Source organism: Cucurbita moschata, unplaced genomic scaffold (genome assembly GCF_002738365.1).
Source record: "Cucurbita moschata cultivar Rifu unplaced genomic scaffold, Cmos_1.0 Cmo_Scf00009, whole genome shotgun sequence".
In the NCBI taxonomy this organism is placed as follows: Eukaryota; Viridiplantae; Streptophyta; class Magnoliopsida; order Cucurbitales; family Cucurbitaceae; genus Cucurbita; species Cucurbita moschata.
This window is the reverse complement of record NW_019268525.1, coordinates 2,156,240-2,178,641: the sequence shown is the minus strand read 5'-3', so window position 1 is coordinate 2,178,641 and position 22,402 is coordinate 2,156,240. Positions and strand designations below refer to the sequence as shown.

At 34.1% G+C, this 22,402-nt stretch overlaps 3 protein-coding genes across 3 annotated transcripts; all 3 read left to right on the top strand.

Moving 5' to 3' along the window:
- Positions 1–2,638: 2,638 nt before the first annotated feature.
- Positions 2,639–6,865, top strand: LOC111446883 (GDSL esterase/lipase At5g62930-like). Its single transcript, XM_023085798.1, has 6 exons — positions 2,639–2,882; positions 2,977–3,054; positions 3,393–3,527; positions 4,408–4,484; positions 5,046–5,210; positions 6,513–6,865. Exons 1-6 carry the CDS (start codon positions 2,784–2,786, stop codon positions 6,700–6,702), a joined length of 744 nt encoding a protein of 247 aa, XP_022941566.1. The 5' UTR covers positions 2,639–2,783; the 3' UTR covers positions 6,703–6,865.
- Positions 6,866–7,857: 992 nt separating this feature from the next.
- LOC111448037 (gamma-glutamyl peptidase 5-like) lies at positions 7,858–10,287 on the top strand. Its single transcript, XM_023087481.1, has 4 exons — positions 7,858–8,317; positions 9,506–9,658; positions 9,833–10,000; positions 10,070–10,287. The coding sequence occupies exons 1-4, from the start codon at positions 8,009–8,011 to the stop codon at positions 10,169–10,171; spliced, it is 732 nt and encodes a 243-aa protein (XP_022943249.1). The 5' UTR covers positions 7,858–8,008; the 3' UTR covers positions 10,172–10,287.
- Positions 10,288–10,845: 558 nt separating this feature from the next.
- On the top strand, positions 10,846–18,577 carry LOC111447523 (dynamin-related protein 3A-like). Its single transcript, XM_023086742.1, has 20 exons — positions 10,846–11,343; positions 11,800–12,082; positions 12,179–12,207; positions 12,309–12,410; positions 12,550–12,618; positions 12,704–12,763; positions 12,873–12,986; positions 13,305–13,353; positions 13,578–13,687; positions 14,444–14,536; positions 14,652–14,744; positions 14,824–14,961; positions 15,327–15,440; positions 15,550–15,648; positions 15,829–15,871; positions 16,689–16,858; positions 16,940–17,086; positions 17,656–17,708; positions 17,798–17,897; positions 18,035–18,577. The coding sequence occupies exons 1-20, from the start codon at positions 10,987–10,989 to the stop codon at positions 18,311–18,313; spliced, it is 2,502 nt and encodes an 833-aa protein (XP_022942510.1). The 5' UTR covers positions 10,846–10,986; the 3' UTR covers positions 18,314–18,577.
- Positions 18,578–22,402: the final 3,825 nt, after the last annotated feature.

The following is a 22,402-nucleotide window of genomic DNA, read 5'->3' as shown; positions in this document are numbered from 1 at the left end:
TCGACGTTGACGTTACGTTAACTGTATGGTAATATAACTCGATTTAAACTCCAATTTGCAGTAATAGAAAAAATATAGATTTAATCAAATATGTATATTCAAGTAAAAGTCATTATAATCCTTGGAGTCAATTGTAATTTAATATATATATATATATATATATATATATATATTCTCTTTAAATAATCTTGTAGTCAACAAATTTGAATGTGATTCGTGACATTTTGACTATTTTTTTTAAGTCAAATTATTAGAATTTGTTAAATAAATTTAAACAGGCTGATAGATATTGTTCTCTTTTAAGTTTTTCGTTATCATATATTGTCTTTTTTGGACTTTCCATGAGCACATATTGTCATCTTTGACCTTTCCCTCAATATTTTAAAATGGATTTCCGCTAGCAGATATTATCATCTTTAGCCTTTCATTTTCGAGTTTTCCCTCAATGTTTTAGAATGCGAGAAGTTTTTATGATACAGGATTCTCTTTCGGTTTTTTTCCTCTGGACTTCCCTTCAACATTTTAAAACGTGTCTACTAACAAATGTTTTGTTCTCTCTCCAACCAATGTAAGATCTCGCCATACCTGAGATATAATATTTGGAAATTATATTAGTTATGGAATATATCTTAATATTCTTTGTTGTTGATATATTTTATTTTATTATCAATATTGAATTAGTCTGTATTTTTCTTATTGGTAAGTGTTAGTTAGTAGATTATATTGTATTTAAAGATTATGAATATAGAATACACATCGATCTCAATTATATTTCTCATATTTAACCTATCTTAAACTATTATCTGGAATAACTAACTTTTAAACCTTGATATATAAAAATTAAAAATTGACTCATTAAAAGGTTGGCAAACCTCATTAAAAAATATATAAATTTTAATTGTCAGGTCGTATTATTTTATTTTGGAAACATTTCATGCATAAAAAATTATCAATTTAAATTTTTTTTAAATGTATAAGAAAATAAAAAGTAGGCAATAGATTAGAGATAAAGCTACAAATTAATTATTTAAATGAAAAAAATAAATAAATAAAATATAAACGAGCTCCATTTAAGTAAAATTGTGCTTATTAATAATTCGATATTTTGTTCTAATATTAAATAAAAAAAATACATCAATTTTCAATTTAATCTCGTAATTATCATTATCATATTTAAAGTAAACTACAATTCAAATATTTTAAATAATAAACAAAATTTTATACGGAACCGACCAATATAGTTTAAGTAACCTTAATAAAAGTATTTTTTTTATAACAATTTTTTAAAAAAAACTTTAATTAATTAATTAATTAACTTATTGGTGCCAATATTTGTAGGTAATTAATTGCTGTCCAACCAAATAATTGGATAGAATAATTTAAAATATATCAAAAGACGGGTCCCGCCAATAATGAAACTTTATTATATAATTCAATATAAACTATAGTGATCATTTAATTAATCAGATGTGTATCTATATTATATTTATAAAAGTAAACATAGGGTTATAATAATTAATATGTAACTTTAATTACCATATAACGGAAAATGCTTTAGTTTGGGGTTTTGCCAATAAAAGTGAAGTTTCCTTAATAACAAAATAAGTAAATCCCTAAATAGAAATAAATTTTTTAAATAATACTTAAGAATATATTTAAAGGAAGGGAATAAAAGATTAATGTGTGCAAAAATAAATTAAATAATATATTCCCAAATAATAATAATAATAATAATAGTTAAACGAGCTTAGGGAATTTTTGGGATTCTTTGACTGCACTATCCTTCCATTCAGGTGGACAAGGGGGATCTGCTCTAGCTGGCACTTACTGTGGGATCGGGTGAGCGAAATATTCCTGAAAACCGTGAGGCTAAAGATGATATGTAACGACCCAAATCGGATAATATTTTTTTAGCAGTGGGCTTGGGCGGTTACAAATGGTATCAAAACCAGATACCAGGCTGGGTGCCATTGAAGATGCTGAGCCCCATAATGGGTGGATTGTGAGATCCACACATTGGTTGGAGATGAGAACGAAACATTCCTTAAGTATGTGGAGACCTCTCCCTAATAGACACGTTTTAAAACTATGAAGCTAATGATGGTACATAATAGGTCAAAATGAATAGTATCTATTAATGGTAGATTTAGACGGTTGTATCACCAACACTAGCAATGTCGGTAGAAACAGTAATTATAGTCTAAAAACATGTAAAAGTATTTCGAATCTTTTTAGAGGTGACTATATTGTTACAACGTCCTTGGATAATTTTTTATGCAAACAAAAAATAGTCAATTTTGTTCTCGGAATAAAAAATAGTCAACTTTCTCAAAAAAGCAAACAAAATGTTTAAATTAATAATGTTGTATTTATTATGCATTTTAGAAATAAAGAAAATGATGACAAAATACTTTTATTTATGTTTATGACCAAAACTTAGAACAAAAAAAAAATTGATTTTTAGTTTCTAAATTAAATTAAAAAATAAAATAAATAAATAGTTACCCAATGGTTTAGTTTCTTAAATCTATAAATAAAAAGAGAAAATCATAAAATAAAATTTAAAAAAAAAAAAAAAAAAAAGAATGAGCTAAAGTTCTATAAGAGAATTCAGAATCCAATTCCAATGCTACAAATATTGGTCACTTCAGTTTGATAATTTTCGATGGGCGAATCCCAGTTTTGCAGAAGGATTCAATCTTATCCAAAACGAAGCTTCAATTTCACGACCAGACTGCTTAAAAGTGAAGATCAATCTGCAAAGAAATGGAGAAGAACAGACTATGAGGCCCGAGATCGTTCTATTTGGTGATTCTTTAACCGAGCAATCCTTCAGTGCAGGTGGATGGGGAGCTGCGCTTGCTGATACTTACTCTCGCAAGGTGAGTTTTCTATTCTTCCTTTTCATATTGTAGTTCACTCGATTTTTTTGAAGTTTTAGGGTTCGTAATTGGGTTCTTGTCTTCGTAATCGCAGGCGGATGTTCTTGTTCGTGGCTATGATGGTTACAATACTCGCTGGGCTTTGATTTTACTTCCTCATGTTTTCTCCTCGGTATGTGTTTTAGTGCTCTTTCTGTTCCTTCTCTGCTTTGATTTTGATGATTTCTTGGTGCGATATTGCCCTAAATTATTGTGGTACATTCCTTAGGAGCTCGTTTTTTTGATGATTTTGATGATTTCATTATTTGACTTCATACACATTGGTTATAGCTTTTGGTAGCCTGAAATTGAAGCATAGTCTCTTGAAGTCAAGTTCACGAGGCGTCGCTCTTAGTTTTTGTGTGTTTCCATGCTCCTTGGAGACTTTAAAAATGAACCATTATGATCTAAATTTCGAAGTATCCTTTATATGTTCTTTACACTAGCTTAGCTTACTTAACTCATGTGCAGAAACGAGCCCCTGCTGTGGTGACAGTTTTCTTTGGGGCCAATGATGCCACTATTTTGGGGGGAAGACTTGGGAGACTACACGTACCCGTTGAAGAGTATAAAGATAATCTTAAAACAATAGTAAATCATTTGAAGGTACTGATTCATTCATTGCCTAAATCTTTTGCAGCAGAATGTTTTGACCTTTGTTTTGAAGATTTAAACTATCATATGGTAGTCTGTGTCTTTTATATTCTATCCTGGTTGGCCTGCTGTTTTTGACAATGGGTGTGAGATCCCACATCGGTTGGAGATAATAACAAAGCATTCTATATAAGGACGTGGAAACTTTTCCCTAACATACGCGTTTTGAAAACCTTGAGGGGAAGTCCGGAAGGAAAAGTCCAAAGAGAACAACATGTGCTAGCGGTGGACTTGGTTCGTTACAAATGGTATCAGAGTTAGACACCCGATGTGCCAGTGAGGACGTTGGGCCCCGAAGGGGGTGGACACCGGGTGGTGTGCCAGCGAGGACGTTGAGCCCCAAAGGGGGGATGGATTGTGAGATCGTACATCGATTGGAGACAGGAACAAGTATCAACGAGGATGCTGGGCCTCGAAGGGGGTGGATTGTGAGATCCCACATCGGTTGGAGAGGGGAACGAAACATTTTTTAAAAGGATGTGGAAACCTCTCCCTGTCAAAAACACGTTTTAAAAACCTTGAGGAGAAGCCCGAAAGAGACAACCCAAAGAAGGCAATATCTACTATGTTTGGTAATAAACTATAATCGTTTTGGCCTCTAATCTAAGATATTAAGCTATCATACGAGTTTTTCAAAACCAAATGTGGTAGGATAGGACGAGACGGATGACTTATGAGAGAGATATATTGGCTTGCTGACCCAAAACACTAAAGTATTAGAAAGAAAACTGCAATGAATCTGAGAAACATTATGCTTCCATTTGTTTTGGGTTCCTCTGGTTCATCCTTCCCAATTCATTTTGTAATTGGAGCACTCTTATTTTGGTTGCAGGAGTGCTACCCAACCTCACTGGTTGTACTTATTACTCCTCCTCCTGTTGATGAGGAAGGGCCCAAGGAATATGCACGGTATCACTTTTCCATCTTCCTACTTTTGTCATTATCACTGTTTCTAAAAATTTCCTTTGAAATTTAAAAAATTTCATTAATACCCTTAAATTTTTTTAAAAACTTCAAAAATACCCTTTAACGTTTTTAAAGTTCGAAATTACTTCTGATAGCTAGTATTACGTTTCTAAAATACTCATAAACTTTCAAAAATAATATTAATACCTTTCAACTTTTTTTTTTTAAAAAGGCTAACGGTAATAATATTTTTTAACTTTAAAAAAAGACTAAGGATATCTTTTAAATTTATAGGAAAGTTCAAAGGTATTAATGAAAATTCGAAAGTTCAAGGGTATTTTTGAAAGACCGCTTTCATTCTAGACAGGTATTGCGCCTTAGTTCAACTTTTAAAACTGTTTGCGACAACAGTAAAGGTTATCTAAGATCACTACCTTCAGCATGATTAGCCTTTTAAAAGTGTGGCTTATTCAAGAACTTCCCTTTGTTTAAGTTCAAAGTTTCATCAATATGCTGAAGAGAGATTGTAAGCCCTTTGTTCATAAACCAATTAATGTGAAGCAGATCTCTTGCTGATGAAGAAGCATTGGAATTTCCAGAAAGAAGAAATGAAGTAACTGGACTTTATGCCACCAAATGCCTCGAACTAGCTAACGAAATGGGCCTTCACGCCATTGATTTATGGTCCAAGTTGCAGGAAACGGAGGGCTGGCAGAACAAATTTCTCAGGTATGTGATTCAACCAAGTTTTACTCATTGTTTGAAATTTTTGGTCTGGTTCTGAATTCTGATACCTTTATTCTTTAGTGTTATATGCCCTCATATTATGTTAATACTCTAGCCTTAGGAGGACTTGAATATAAGTAGGGTAACACCACCAAAGATATAGACGAATATAAACCAAACGAGGTTGATGGATACAACCACTTGGCTTGAACCAAACAAAACCAAACCAAACCATAATCAATTTTCATATGTCTACTAAGTGAGAACGATGATATAACAGCTCAAGCTCACCGCTAGCAGATATTGTCTACTTTGGCCCGTTGTGTATTACGGTTAGCCTCATGGTTTTAAACGCGTCTGTTAGGGAGAGGTTTCCACACCCCTATAAGAAGTGCTTCGTTCCCCTCTCCACCAACGTGTGATTTCACAATCCACCTCCCTTGGAGGCCCAGCGTCCTCGTTGGCACATTGCCCGGTGTCTGCCTCTGATACTATTTATAACAGCCCAAGCCCACCGCTAGAAAATACTGTCCACTTTGGCCCGTTATGTATCGCTATCAGCCTCACAGTAAAACTCATCTGTTAGGGAGAGGTTTCCACACTCCTATAAGGAATGCTTCGTTCCTCTCTTCCACAAATGTGGGATCTTACAATCCACCTCTCTTGGGTGTCCAATGTCCTCGTTGGCACACCGCCCGGTGTCTGACTGTAGTGGATATTGTCCGCTTTGGCCTATTACGTATTGTTGTCGGCCTCACGATTTTAAAACGTGTCTGTTAGGAAGAAGTTTCTACGCTCCTATAAGAAATGCATTGTTCTCCTCTCTAACCAATGTGGGATCTCACAATCCATCCCCTTGGGGGCCCAGTGTCGGGCACTGATACCATTTGTAACAATCCAAGTCCACCGCTAGCAGATATTGTTTGCTTTAACCCATTACGTATCGCTATCAGCCTCACAGTTTTAAAACGCATCTGTTAGGGAGAAGTTTCCACACTCCTATAAGAAATGCTTCATTCTCCTCTCCAACCAACGTTTGTCTTGGACACTCAAACTTCCACAGGTGTTAAACAAGCACCTAAGATCATGACGTCGAGCACTTGCGACAACTAGAGTTTCCTGTGGCAACATACGAAAATTAGGGTTACAATGAAGCCCTCGATGATTTACGATGAGACTACAAACAAATAGGACGAGCGGATGTGAGCAACAACCTTGTGAACCCGAACGAACAGACCTGCCTTTGTAGATCAAAATGAGTATTAGAGATTGGATATTGAGATAACTTTTTTGTTTGCAATACAGCGATGGAGTGCATCTTACACCAGAAGGCAATGCAATTGTGCACCAAGAGCTACAGAAAGTGCTTAATGAAACACCAGTTTCTGCTGCAAAATTGCCTCTTGATTTCCCACATCATTCCAAGATTGATGGAAAATGCCCTGAAAAAGCCTTCCAATATCTTTCCTTGCTATCCTCTCATTATCTTATATGATCACACGTCATCATCGGTTTAATATTGTTTGAAGGGGCCATGGCTATGATATATTTGCATTTTGATTTATAATTACTTACTAAATGATCATTAGTAAGTAATTATAATTATTACAATGTAGAATATCCCGATTTAAATAATTCTAACTCAGTAATTAAATATACTGTTGAAGCTATTAACTAGTTAATTAAAATTCATTATAATTACATCCATTTAATTAATTAACTATATTCAAAATAACCTTGCATATAAAAATATAAGAAAAATTCAAACTTTTGTACTTAATAAAAAGTAAAATATTTATTTATTTTTAAATATTTACTCAAAATTTGCAACTTATTTTTAATATATATTTTAGAAAATTGTCTTCCAAATAATTAAAAAGTATTATATTTTAAATTCTTAAATGTGCTCATCGAGTTTTTAGCTATATTTTAGAATCGATTGTTCTAGACATTTCTAATGAACAACTTGTAAAATCCTTAGGTAGCAAGGAATTGACCAAATTTTCCATTAAGAAAAAAAATTAACAAATGTATAGCAACGTCCCATTGTCAACTCGTTTCCACCCCGTTCTATGAGTTTTATATTAAAATTATTTTATTGACTTGAATAAATTAATATGGCTTCTCTCCACTTTTGAGATAGGAGAGGGATGTCAGCAACATGAAAGGAGGCATCGTTGAGAGATCGGGAATTCCATCTAGATTTTTACGAGATATTAAAATGACCAAAATACCTACACCTCTATACAACTACTGTTGCCTATTATTGAATGCCACCAATAACAACCACTGGTGACCGTGGTTGTCCAACGCCACCTCATCACTATCGACTACCATTGAATACAACTAAAATGTTATATGTTGGTCTAAAACCAGTTCAAGATAAGTAGGTGACGTGGTTATATCATAATAGATTAAAAAAAAAAAAAATCTAAAGTTCCTATGTCGAATTCAAATTCTATATTTTAGTTTGAATCCGAAGGAGCTTATAAAATTTAAAATTTAAAATATTTAATTAATTATTTTTTTTTTACAAATATATTAAAGGGTAAACTCGACACATAATTTATAATAGAAACGACGAAAAGCCAATAAACACATACATATGATGTGTCGATCCAATAACTAAAATGCGATATATATAACAAAAACCCAACAACACCCCATCCGTCCTTCCCCCTCCTCTCTCTCTCTAAAATCGCAGTTTAGAGAGAGAAACGGCCTTTGGTCCGCCGCACAGTCGCTAAGCCGGAGAGAGAGAATCTGCGACGGAGGCGCGAAATCAGATCCATTTTCCGAGGATGGGGATGAAGAGATTTGCAGTCCTTCTCTGCGCCGACGATTCCGAATACGTCAAGAAGAAGTACGGCGGATATTTCGGAGTTTTCGTCAGAATGTTGGGCGAAGAAGGAGAGGCTTGGGACCTTTTCCGAGTCGCCGCCGGCGACTTCCCGGCCAACGATCAGATCGCCGACTACGACGGATTTGTTATCACCGGCAGTTGCAACGACGCTCACGGCGACGATCCTTGGATCTGCCAATTAATCGTTCTGTTGCAGAGATTGACGTCCTTGAATAAACGAATCCTCGGTATTTGCTTCGGCCATCAGGTATTTTTGTCATTTCATCTTCCATTTATTTTATTTATTTTTACAATTTTTACAATTTCATTAATTTTATCATAATAATCCAGCAGTTTAATTATTTATTTAATACAAATTTTAATTCTAAATAAATTGTAATTAAAACATGTTTTAATTGGTTCTTAATTTCTTTCTATAATTTTTTTCGGGCCCACTAAAAGAATGTAGACGCAGAAATTCGGCTATAATTGATCATTTTTTAAATTTAATTCAGTTGAAAATAATATAAAATTTCAACCAATAATTAAATAAAAAAGTTAAAATTTTCTTAATATTTATATTATAATTTTGGGTTTTTTTTTCATTAGCTTATGTTAAGCATGGTGTGATGACGTGGCATGATTATTTAATTTTTAGTTTATTTGGAGTCACTAATGTACACGTAAATACAATAACGTTAATTTAATGAATTGTTTGTTTGTTGATTAACTTTATTTACTTTTTAAAATATTCCTATTAGTTTTAAAAATTAATTATTGAAGACATTAAAATATTCGTTAGTGGTGATTGGGTGGATACAATAAAAAATTAAATTAAACTAAAATAGGTAAAATTACCATTTTAGCCTCTAGACTTTTATAGTATCTAATAAGCGAGTGGATTTGAATATGTCAAAATAAATTCTAAAATTTTTCATTTGATATATTAATATATATTTAAAATAAACTAATTTATGAGACATATAATTGAATTTGTGAGGTGAGAATTGGCTGAAAAAAGAAAAGAAAAAACATAATGACGTGGAATTGTTTTGGTGTGGTGGCACGTGGTCGCATTTAATTGGTGCTTATCACATGTGTCTGCTTATAATTATTTCATGTTACACACTGCCTCTTGTCGGTCACGGTCAGGTTAGCTTTCCTCATCAGCCATAATTACTGTTACAAAGACTAGCACAAAAAGTTAATTAATTAATTTAATTAATTGCATTCTTTGTTTATAAGTTAATTAATTCCAATTTAATTTTCATTAGTTTGAGTTTAATTATTTGTATTCTTTTTCTTTATCTTATTTTTCACGCACATCGTTAATATTCAAATATTATATTTTAGTTAATAAATTATACATATTGAATTATTATTGTTATATTATTAAAAATTAATCTATTTATTAATTCAGATAAAAATTTAATTAATGGGTTGGTAATTTATATAGATACTGGGACGTGCTTTGGGCGGAAAAACGGGCAGGGGTAGATCTGGATGGGACATTGGATTCACAACCGTCCACGTGTCATCATCTCACAAGCTGTTCTCATCTCTGAAAATACCAACCGCTCTCTCTGTGATCGAATGCCATCGGGATGAGGTTCGTATGGTTAAAACATAATTTATGATATTTACTTAAAATAAATAATTATTTTTAATTCGTTATATTTTAAAAAGTGTTTGACTTAATAATAATTTCTTAATATATGAAAATGAAATTCATTTAAAAAAATATATTTGAAATGTTGTGACGAGGCTTATATGGTTGTTGTAGATTTACGAACTTCCCGGGAAGGCTGAAGTGATTGGATGGTCAGATAAGTACGGTATAGAGATGTTCAAATATGGAGATCATATTCTAGGGATTCAGGGTCATCCCGAGTACACTAAAGACATTCTTCTTCACCTGATTGACCGTCTCGTCCTTAAGAAGCTCATTACGGTAAGTCCGTTAACAGTTGGAGACGTCGTATAGTTTCGAAATTTGATATATGTTATCTTTTGGGCATAGGATTCCTATGGTGAGGAGCTGAGGAGTAACGTGGAAGAAGGTGAAGCAGATAGGGAAGCATGGAAGAGGCTTTGCATCAACTTTCTCAAGGGTGGGTTTTGATTTTGGGGACAAAATTGGAATTTTTTTTAATAATGTAAATATGGACGTAAAACCGTCTATTCAAGACTTATCTAGACCTATTATCGACTTTAAAAAATAAGGTTGCATTTCGTTTATGGGTTCGTGTTTAAACAATTTGAAGTTTTTGAAACTAACCCCGTGTTTAGATTCAAGTAGTATTGATTCATCTCGAACAAAAATTAATATAATTAACACGGACAGGATTGCGATATATTTTTGTGTTTATGAAATTATAGGGCTAGGGTTCATCTTCTAAACAACCCGATGACCAAATCGACCCAACCCAAAAATACATAGGTTGAGTTGGGTTGTCATCATTAATAGAGTCGAGTGGCGTTGGGAGATTTTGAGTTGGTCTAAAAAAACCTCTATCTCGACTCAACCCAATCTGATACAAAAAAAAAAAAATCTAAATAAAATATTTGGTTGAAAATTTAAAAAGTGTGAAGTTACCTAAATTTTTTTAAAAAATATATTTATTTTTTAAAACATAAATTTAAGTAAAAATTCCTTAATCCGATCCCAAAATTGTAATTTATTTTAAAATTTTAAAATTTTAAAATTTAGTTTTATATAATTTGAAATAATAATAGAGACCACATTTAATTATTGAAAATATATAAAGTAAAAATGAAACTCAAATTTGTGAGCATCTCACATCAGTTACAGTCGTGAATCCAAAGCTTTCAAACCTAGAAACCCTTCTTCCACCTCTCTCCCTCTCTCAGCGAAATTCAAAGCCCTCGCTCTTCTCTCCGATCCGCTTCCCGTCGATTTCTTCTTCTTCTTCTTTCATGGCGGACGAGGCTGTTCCTCCATCTACGCCCTCAGTTTCGTCCTCCGCTGCTCCCCTTGGCAGCTCCGTCATACCAATAGTTAACAAGCTTCAGGACATATTCGCTCAACTTGGAAGCCAATCCACCATCGAGCTCCCGCAGGTCGCTGTTGTCGGAAGTCAGAGTAGCGGCAAATCCAGCGTACTTGAGGCTCTTGTTGGTCGGGATTTCTTGCCTAGAGGTTCTGAAATATGCACCAGGAGGCCGCTGGTGCTTCAGCTATTGCAGACGAAGACTGAAGAGGAATACGGCGAGTTCCTCCACTTGCCGGGGAAGAGGTTCTACGATTTTTCTGAGATTCGAAGGGAAATTCAGGTGGGATTTCTGCCATTTTTGCTGCTTAGTTTAACCTGGGTTTCGATCTGGAAGTAAATGTCCGATGGTAGAGCATTTCATGTCTGTTGAAGTGTGGTGATTGGTGTAGATTTCAATTTGCTTCTGCTCATTTTCTCATCAATCTCGGCTATAAATTAGACGAGATTCCTCTCGAATAGAATTCGCTTCCATTGACTTTTTAGTCATCAGGTTTCTTATCATTGTCAAGTCGTTCAATGAACGTCAGCGACTATGGCTGATTGTTTATCGTTTCCAAGGTCATATTTATTAGGACGTGCATTAGAAGAGAATGGGTTTGGATATTGTGTATCGTTTGATTCTATTTCAATTTTATTAATGAAGTAGGGATGTTTTTTTTGTTCAATTTTCCTTTTCGAGAGGGATGAAATAAGTGGTTTTTGTTGTGCCTAATACGTTTTTTGCAATATTGTATAGTCTGAGACTGATAGGGAAGCGGGCGGAAACAAAGGTGTCTCGGACAAGCAGATTCGGTTAAAGATTTTCTCCCCAAATGTTCTTGACATTACACTTGTGGATTTGCCTGGCATTACAAAAGTTCCAGTTGGAGACCAGCCTTCTGACATTGAAGCACGAATCAGGACAATGATCATGTCTTACATCAAAGTTCCAAGCTGCTTGATTCTCGCTGTGACAGCAGCAAATTCTGATTTAGCTAATTCTGATGCTCTTCAGATTGCAGGAAATGCTGATCCTGATGGTGAAGTTCTGCTTTATAACATCTTTAATGAGTTGACTTATCTCATCAACATGTATTGAATCCTTTTTTAATATTTTTGCTTGTGTCTAATTACAGGCATAAGAACCATTGGTGTGATAACAAAGGTGATATACCATATGGTCAATCTGTTTTTTTTTTTTAATGCTTTCAAGGCACAATCCACATTCTGATTTTGTTTGCTCTATTCTACAAATTGAAACTGCAGCTGGATATAATGGATAGAGGTACAGATGCACGAAATCTTTTACAAGGAAAAGTGATCCCTCTACGACTTGGTTATGTAGGGGTTGTCAATCGCAGTCAGGAGGTGAGCATAAAGTTTATGAGGGTTGTGGTATATGGTGGTTAATTCTTCTTCAAGCTGTACAGTCTTGCTTGAATTCTTAATTTCAACATGGTTGCAATGTTTTATACTGATTGGAGTTTTTTAATTGGCCACTAAACAGGATATTTTACTGAATCGGAGCATTAAAGACGCCCTTATGGATGAGGAGAAATTTTTCCGCACCCATCCAGTATGATCTATTTATAACAAAGCTCAACATAAGTTTCTAGTGGAGACATATACATTTGTTCTTTAATTGGCATTGAATTGTACAGGTGTATAATGGTCTAGCTGATCGATGTGGCGTTGCTCAGTTGGCAAAAAAGTTGAACCAGGTATGTGTGTATGTATGTTTGAGTCTGATTGTATTACACTTTTAGCTCACAACTGGAAGTGATGATTTTAAGCTATAATAATATTGTTTGACACTAATTTTATTTATAGGTGCTAGTACAACATATTAGAACTGTACTTCCTGGGCTGAAGTCGAGAATAAGTTCTTCTTTGATTTCCGTAGCGAAGGAGCATGCCAGTTATGGAGAAATAACAGAATCGAAGGTTCTCAAAATTTCTTTTACCCTTACATATTCCTATTGATTCAAGTCAAATATATTGCATAGTTATGTGGTATGGTAGCTTGCTCATTCATCAATCATACATTCTCCAGTCATAATTTCTTATATGGAATGGACATCAATAAGGACACCTTGTTGTTACTTATGCAAAATGATGTAGAAAGCTAATTGCATTCCATTTGTATGTTCATGTTATCAAGTTGTGTATTGTAGTATAGTTTACGTATGGCTTTTCTTTGTTTAATTATGAACTTTTCTTGATTATGTTGACTTATTATATTCAACCTTTGGTCGTGGATAGGCTGGTCAGGGTGCTCTTCTTCTCAATATTCTTTCAAAATATTGTGAAGGTAATAATTACTCTTCTTTTGTGCATGCATTTGTTTTGAACAAGAATCGGTCTTTCATTGATAAAATAAGGAGGAATCTTTGTTAAAGCTCTTTTGTGCATGCATTTTAATAAGCATAACTTATAAGCTATGCATTACATATGTCTGGTTTATGTTTACACAGTCTCAGAGTGATCCTACTTCTGTTTCTCTCTCTCTTTTCTTTTGTTCGTTGTTCAAAACAGCATTTTGTTCTATGGTTGAGGGAAAGAATGAAGAAATGTCAACGCATGAGCTCTCAGGTGGTGCTCGCATTCACTATATTTTCCAATCAATCTTTGTGAAGAGTTTAGAGGTCTGTATCTTTGTTATTATATACAATTCACTTTTAATTTGTTTGCATACAGTAATTTTTTTCCCTTAAAATTCTCCATGGGGGCATTTTGCATGTGCATTTTTTTTGCTTTTGCTTGATATTATTGTTCATAAAGTTGTGTGAGATTTGAATCCTACCCTAGGGACCAGCATTGATGTGTCTCTTCAATCTGGAAAAGTAAAGTTGGATTACAAACTTTTGGCACTTGAAGATTCTAATTAGTAGACAACGGATTAGATTGAAAATGGTATGAACTTGACAACTGAACTATAGTTAACCAGATAGGCTATTGCAAACAATTTGCCATTATAGGCTTATATATCATGTCGAATTGTAATTTTGATTAGATTTTTATTGACGGGAGTGGTGCATAAGGTGATTTGCAATTTGACACTTGATTTAAGTTTGCAAGTTATGGAACAATAGCATTTAAGTGATAGTTCTGAACTACTTGCATGTAAAAGAACATTAGGCTTAATACATCTTTGTGGGCTTCTGATTCAAAGGTTTTTTTTTTTTTTGTTTTTGTTTTTGTAATTACTAGTTAGGTACTATTCTTGGATTAGAGTCCCTCCCCGCAGTTTTTGGACTCTTTTTGTTGGGCTATTTTTTATATGCACTGCCCATAGCTATTATTTTTTGTATGTCTATGTATATTCTTTCATTTTTCTCCATGACAGTTTGAGTTTCCATGTAAAAAAAAAAGATTTGAAATAATAATATGTTTTTGTGCAGGAAGTGGATCCATGCGAGGACTTGACTGATGATGACATTCGTACTGCCATCCAAAATGCAACTGGCCCCAGATCTGCATTATTTGTACCGGAAGTAAGTCTTACTCTGTTTGCTTTCTCTTGTGCTGTCTCTCTTGTAAAGTCCTGTACTACTAATCTGTCACATGATGGAGGTTGGGATCAGCTGATATGGTATTTCACTTATGCAGGTGCCATTTGAAGTTCTTGTTCGTAGGCAAATTGTTCGCTTACTAGACCCCAGTCTTCAGTGTGCCAGGTTTATATATGACGAGTTGGTAAAGGTAGGGATAATTGTATTTTCCCTGTATTTTTGCTGCCCGTTATCTGTAAATAAAATTTTAAGGTAATTTATATTTTCAGATCAGTCATCGGTGTATGACAATTGAATTGCAAAGGTTTCCTGTTCTGAGAAAGCGTATGGATGAAGTTATTGGGAACTTTTTGCGAGAAGGTCTTGAACCCTCTGAAACAATGATAGGACATATTATTGAAATGGAGGTAGGTTATAAACTTGTGTACACTTTTGCTATTGTTCCTTTTGTTTTGTCCCTTTAAAATTTGTGTTAGTGTTCCATAGTGGATTACCGAATTCTTTAAATGTTTTGAAATTGATGCTTTATAAATATTGGTAAAAGAAATACTAACAGTAGATGTCAATCAGCTTTAACGTAGAATCTTCCTTAATAGTTGATGGCAAATCTATATTCTATCAAGTGACTATGCCACATGCAATATCAGAGAGAATATCTAGATTTAGTTCTGGAATGCGCACATTATTTGTGATTTTAGTCAAGTTTGGTCAGAATGAACTTTCAATTCAACGTAGCTGTTTTATAAAGTATATAACTATCAATAATGTGCAGATGGACTACATAAACACCTCACACCCAAATTTTATTGGAGGAAGTAAGGCCGTGGAGAATGCCCTGCAGCAGGTCAAGTCTTCTAGGGTTCCTTTGACTGTTTCAAGGCAGAAGGTTTAGTAGAAAGCCTCTTGTTATATCCCATTCCTATTAGAATAACATGTTTGTAATCATTTAAATAACTGGTCTGTCTTTATCTTTATTCATAACCATTGTCTATTAGGATGGCGTGGTTGAACCTGATAAAGCACCGCCATCTGAGAAAACTTCAAAGTCCCGAGCTCTACTTGCCCGACATTCAAATGGTTTCTTGACTGAGAAGGTATGAGCACTTGATCAGAGAATGATTTCCCGAGACAACATTGACAGATGTTTAGTGCTAAATTTTTCTTTCATGGTTGTACAATATAACCATGTTAGAATGAAGTTTAAATTTTAAATTAAGGCCCTTGTCGGATTGATGTTTTTGTGATTGAGTTTATACTGACCAGATCATTAACAGGGTGCTCGGCCTTCAGGTGATGGTGAAAAAGTTGCACCTTCTGGTATGTAATTGTTTTGAGAAATCCTAGGGAAAGAATCACTACATTATGTGTGAGACCTGTTTATTTCCCTTATATCTTGCTTGGCTGCCAAATTGTAGTGCTAATGATTGAGTAGAAAGCCTCGTGTTATATAATGCTCTTTGAGTATATGAATGTGTACAGTTAGACACGCATTTTGGGAGGAAATTGAGATGTAAATCTCTCTAGGACCCCAGACCAACTTAGGGCTAGGTTTTCCAGCCTGTAATCTGATAATGTTTGTCAGCTCAAGTGTTTAAGGCATTTGGAACAGAAGTAGTAATCTTCATGAAATTTTGTAGATATGAATGCTACTAATTGAAATCTATGGATGTGGAAAGCATTACCATGAAAAATCTTTAGAACTCGAGGATAGAACTCAAAGACAGTTGTACAATCTGTTGAACAGATCCTGTTCAAGTGAAGTTGTAGCATTACAATGAAAAATCAATCTGAATTATTCATAACAAATTTGCAGTCATGCATAGAACAAATATAAAGTTGGACTAACTTCACTTTTATGCTTAGGATTGGTTTATTATTTTTTATCTGAAATGAAATTAATTTGTAAAATAAAATTCATACAAGTTATGTTTTCTTCAAATTCATACAAGTTATGTTTTCTTCAATTGAGCTAATACGGACAACCTGGACTTACTTAATACATGAAATTCTGGACCGCCAAGCAAATTTTCCGTCTGAATTTAGTTTTGAAGTTCTAATCCTGCTCAAGCTTGAGTTTGTCAAACTATGTGTTTGCCTTCATATGAAACTATTTCTAATTCTAGCTTACAATCAGGTGCGAATGATAACCGGACATCTGTGAAAGAAAGTTCAAGTTGGGGGATATCATCTATTTTTGGTGTGAATGATAACCGGACATCTGTCAAAGAAAATTCAGCAAGCAAGCCATATAATGAACCTGTTCTTAACACAGAGCAGGCATTCTCCATGATCCATTTGAGAGAGGTAATGTTTTGGCTTCATAGTTGAAGTTTGTCAATGTGTTCCAATATTTTAATCTAAATAATGTGTTTTATTTTGTTAAAGCCACCAACTGTACTGAGACCTTCAGAAGGGCATTCAGACCAGGAGATTATTGAAATTGCAGTCATAAAAATGCTCTTGAGATCATATTATGACATTGTCAGGAAGAATATAGAGGATTATGTTCCTAAAGCAATCATGCATTTCCTGGTAATGTATCGTTTTATGCAACAATTATGATTCATTACTACTGAAGGAATTTGAATAAATGGAGTGTTTACTGTTGCATGTATTTGATCTTGATTGCTGTTCGCTTAAACTTAAACTTAATTTTGTGAAATGATCTTTTCAGCAGATTTTTTTTTTCTTCAGTATCCTATAATTCTCCACAATCCACCAAATATAATTCATGAAATTTTGTGTCACGTGATAGTGGATGGTTTGTATGTGCGGCCAACACTCGGTTCTAATAAAAATCTGGTCCATGTCCCACAATAACTCTACGTTGATGACAAACATGCTATCTGCGCTGCTTTGCGTCTTGACCTATTCCTGATTAAACCTTTTACTCCATCGCCTTCAGTCATTGTTTGTCGATTGTTCGAAGAAAACTAGACTTCACCATCTTTTAAGTTTAAGAAATAATTTTATGTATCTGTCAGCATTCAACAATGCTTGTCTGCATATTTTCCTCAAGTTTCAAAGCTTTTCTATGAAAATAAGAAGCTCCTATAATTTTGTAAATTCTTGTAGCTTGTTTCTGATTGACTTCAATCCAGGTTCATCATACCAAACGGGAGTTGCACAATGTCTTCATCAAAAAAGTTTATAGGTAAGTAAGATTTGAAATTATTCTTTTGTAAGTTATCATTGTTTTGATCTACACTAATGCTTTGATTTTGATGTTGGAAAAAAAAATAGAGAAAACCTGTTTGAAGAGATGTTGCAGGAACCTGATGAGGTGGCAATGAAGAGGAAGCGCACACGAGATACCCTCCGAGTTCTACAACAGGCTTTTCGGGTATGTATGATTTTCCAGTCACACTGCAACAATTTACAAATGATGGTGAATTGGTGAAAGCATATACTTTTGTGCATACCTCTCAACGCATTCTCCGAAGCTGAAATAAATACGACGTTCTTGCCTTCTTTTTGTAGACATTGGATGAACTACCTTTGGAAGCAGACTCAGTTGAAAGAGGATACAACGTGGGTGCTGATCCAACTGGATTACCGAGGATGCAAGGAATGCCAACATCATCTACGTATTCTACCAGCAGCAGTTCAAACGATTCATACTCTCCTTCTCCTAAGAATCTGAAGCCCCGAAAGTCATCGTACTCGGGGGAGCTTCAAGTTCCATTATATGGCAATCCAGATTCTAATGGGAACGGTCGAGCATTCATGCCGAGCCTCTATCCTAAAATTGATCTGTAGTAACTCGATGTGCATAGCCAGTCAAAAATGAAACGTTAAGCCATCACATTCATTTGGTTTCAAGTTCAACCAGTGGAGCTAATGGAATTCCTTAGTGTCCACCGCTGACACAAAACGCCCCCTCGTGACGTTGCTTGATATTCTTCTTGCAGATTTGTTCTAAGTCCAATTTTTTTTCGAGAAAAAATTCAATTCCTTGGCCCCCCTTATGTGTCCCTGATAGTAGAGTTCGAAGTTCTGAAAAAAAAAAAATGGAAAAAAGAATGGGGAGCCGTCAGCCAGATGAATCAACTCTCCTCTCCTATTATTAGTGTTTGTTTGATAAAAAGGTAGCCAAGTTTTGGTTCAAAAATACATGGCTAGTTTTTGAGATTCTCTGTAGCCGTATGACCGAGTTGTTAGATACGAATGTATATGTTTTGGATTCTATTAGAATCTCTTTAAAATATAGAATTATTAAGTATGTCTGATTTTTAATAATTCGCTTGTATTGAAAATTCTTTTAAACTATAGATATTAAAGTGATTACATCTTTATTTTTTTCGTTGTTCATCTGCTTATGTTGAAGGCTTTGAACTTGATTTTGAATTTTATGACAAGGTTCAGGCTGATGAGATGCCCATGTTCTATGATTGAAAATACTCTGTTTTAAACTTAGACCACTTGTTACAATCGCGCTTTGATTGCAGCGGACTTGCGATTATGCGGCACTCACTTTTCAGCAACGAGTTAAGCTTATTCATTCTTGCGTCCTACAGCCAAGCGCGGCACTCACTTTTCAGCAACGAGTTAAGCTTATTCATTCTTGCGTCGCCTACAGCCAAGCGATCTTTGGAAGACGGGGGCAGAGAAATCCGAGAAAAATTTTGAAAACAAGATTTGAGAAATTGGAAAAAGTGTTATAACTCCCCTTTAACCTTTAACCCCTCTTGCCCAAGTTTTGACTAGTCATTAGTCAAAATAATTTTAATTTATTAGTTATATAATTACATTAAAAATATAATTTTTTTTTAGAAAAAATAGAAATCTAAGTTTAAAGATAGATTCTAAAGGCTGAATGCAAATAATAATAATAAAATAATAGAAGTCAATTGAAGATCGTACTCTACCAAGTGGATCATTAAATTATAGTTGAAATTGGATACATCAAAAGTGTTGACTAAATAGGTCAACCAAGTTGGAAAATTAAAATGTATTTATCCCATCAAACTAATTATTCGTCGTGTCCGTTGTAACTACAAGTTGTCCACTTGTTAGACAGATCAAACATTATCATTAGTTACTAGAAGTTGTCCACTTGTTAGACAGATCAAACATTATCATTAGTTACTAGGTCAAAGGTTCGAGTTTTCCCTTAATATGTTATAAATTAGAGTAAAAAAAACTGTAACGACAAATACCCGACATTCCCTATAACAATTTAGAGTGTTCTTGTTTTACTATCGAATTGAAAATTTCAAAACAATGACTAGCGTATGTGTCGACAATTGACTATTTCTTTTGCCTCTTTAACAAGTAAAGTTTATTAAACACGGTCGATTTGACTACCTGCTTTCAAAACCTAAGCTTCTAGCTATGACCCAACAAACATTGAAAATTTCATCCAGATATAGAAAAACGTCGATGGAAACCCGAGACGACCCTCAAACATGCATCATTGCTCCATCGAACCTCTCTCGTCACATAGTCAAAAAAATGGGATCATCAACCACGTGAACGGAGAGGCAATGAAAAAAATGTTTTTTTTTTTAAACAAATTAATTTTTCAATAAATCTCTCTTGAAAATTAATATTATTGTTGGATATGGCCAAAGCTATGTATGATTCATGAACAGCTGCTAAGATAGCTTAGCTTTGGTCTAAAGCAAGTGGGACGACAGCCATACTCTTGTCGTTTCAACATCATTAGTGTCCCAAATTACGTGGACGACGACTAAGCTAACATAATTCTTAAATTCAATTATTAATGGCCACAAAATTTAAATTTATTCAATCTTTCTAAAACCATAACTTAAATTAAATTAGAACATGACAACGTGTCAAATAGTTCTCGCCTTTTTTTATTTTATTTTATAATAAACGTAATATATTTAGAATCGTTTAATTAGGGTTTAGATCTAACCTAATCTTTAAATGTTGTTTAACAAAATTTATTGTCGTTAGATTTGTGCATATTAAATTAGACAAAACAGAAGTTTAATCAACTTGACCAGCACGATATTCCTGTGAAAATAATGAGATTAAATGGGTTTTCGTTCGAGATATGTATAACGCCTTTTTCATTATAAAAACGAGTTTGGTATAATGAATTTATTAATAAATAATTACATTTTATTTTATATTTACATTTTCCAATCATAAATATGTGTCCACTTGCCTCTCTTATTTGAATATTAATGGTTGTTTTTGTTGAATGTTTTAGGGTCAATTATTTATCCAACACAATAAAAGGATATTATTGTTTCATTTTATCAGATATATATTTGAATTTTATTTTCTTCATTCATTTAATATATTATCATAAATATAATTCTTAATATATATATAATTAATTAATTAATTAAAATCGAAAGTAAATTAGCATTTTAGGTTGGGTTGGATTGGATCGGTTATTCTTTTGGGACCAAATTGGTTCAATTTTCAGGCCTAAAGAAAAAAATTCAGGTAAGATCGAGCCAAACCGCAGATTTGACCTACTGTTTCAAGTTTCACATTAGGGTTTTCTTACTATTGATGTCGCACGTTCGCCCAACCCACTTTGTTTAGATTGCAAGTAATGGTGCCTCCACATCCCACACTCACGTCGCACCACTCCTCTTACCTGCACACTGTTCTTGCTCTTGATTGCAATCACTACATCGCATACCCACACATGTTGCATCACCCAACGAAGTTGTACGCCACCACGTTGCTTGCTTGCCACAGTGCTCTTGCTATCTGTCCCAGCCGCCGCATTGCATGCCCATGCTCACGTCGCACCGCCCCTCGCTCACCATGCTACTCTTGTTATCACTCACAACCATCAAATTGCATGCCTAATCGCTCGTTGTCGCACACCATACTACTAAAAAAAAAAGAAAAAAAAAGTATTTGAAGATTTGTTAAATTAAATATTGCAAAGAAGATTCTTGGAAATTTAAAATTTCATTTGGTGGGGTTTTTTCATAAATAAATATTTGAATAATAATAAAAAAAAAAGGTATTAAATACTCATGCATTCACTCCTTCATGTCTTCGCTTCATTCAACTTTCGAAAATGACAAATTTCAACTTTTTGAAAATTCAATTTTTTAAATATTTTATTTTAACATTTGAATATTAGACATTTATTTCAAACAATTTTATAGTTTTTTTAATAAATAATGTAAAGAAAAATATATATTAACATAATTTCAAAAACTCGTTAAATTACAAATTTGGAGGTCGAATAACTAAATTTATAATTTAGTATAAAAGTTATTAGAGTAATAATAATAATAATAATAGTAATAAATAAAAAGGGATCCCACCTAAGAAATGAGGGTACGAAGGGAATATTGAGTGGGTCGGCACCGCCACCCACAGTGGTGTCGCCCGAAAGCTACTGTTTATCGGAGAATGGGAGCGGAGCCGCCCATCCACTTTGGCGTGTAGTGGAATCAACGGTCAAACATTGCGCCTCCATTTTTATTGCCTCTGGACCTTCCCCCACCTACCCATTCCCACTTCTAAATTTAAAAATAATACTTTTTATTGAATTTTAAGAAAATAAAGTTATATTAAACATAAATAAATCGAGTTTATAATTCCAAAATATATATATATATAAACTTTACGCTTCCATCCTCCTAATAATTTCAAGCACTATTTGACTCTCTTTTCGGTGTCATTTTCATTTTTTACTTACAATACTATTGGTCTCTTGCTCATATTTAGCATTGGATAGAATTTTCCGTCTCGATTTAGGCTGCTATCTCAAACAACCCAACTCATTGATAGCATCTTGTGGTGCGAGAGGGTTCGGATACGACGGAGCTCTCACTCTCTCAGATACCCTCTTCCAGAGGACTTGTGTCCGATCTGGAGGATGCTTCTCGAAGTTGCAATTCG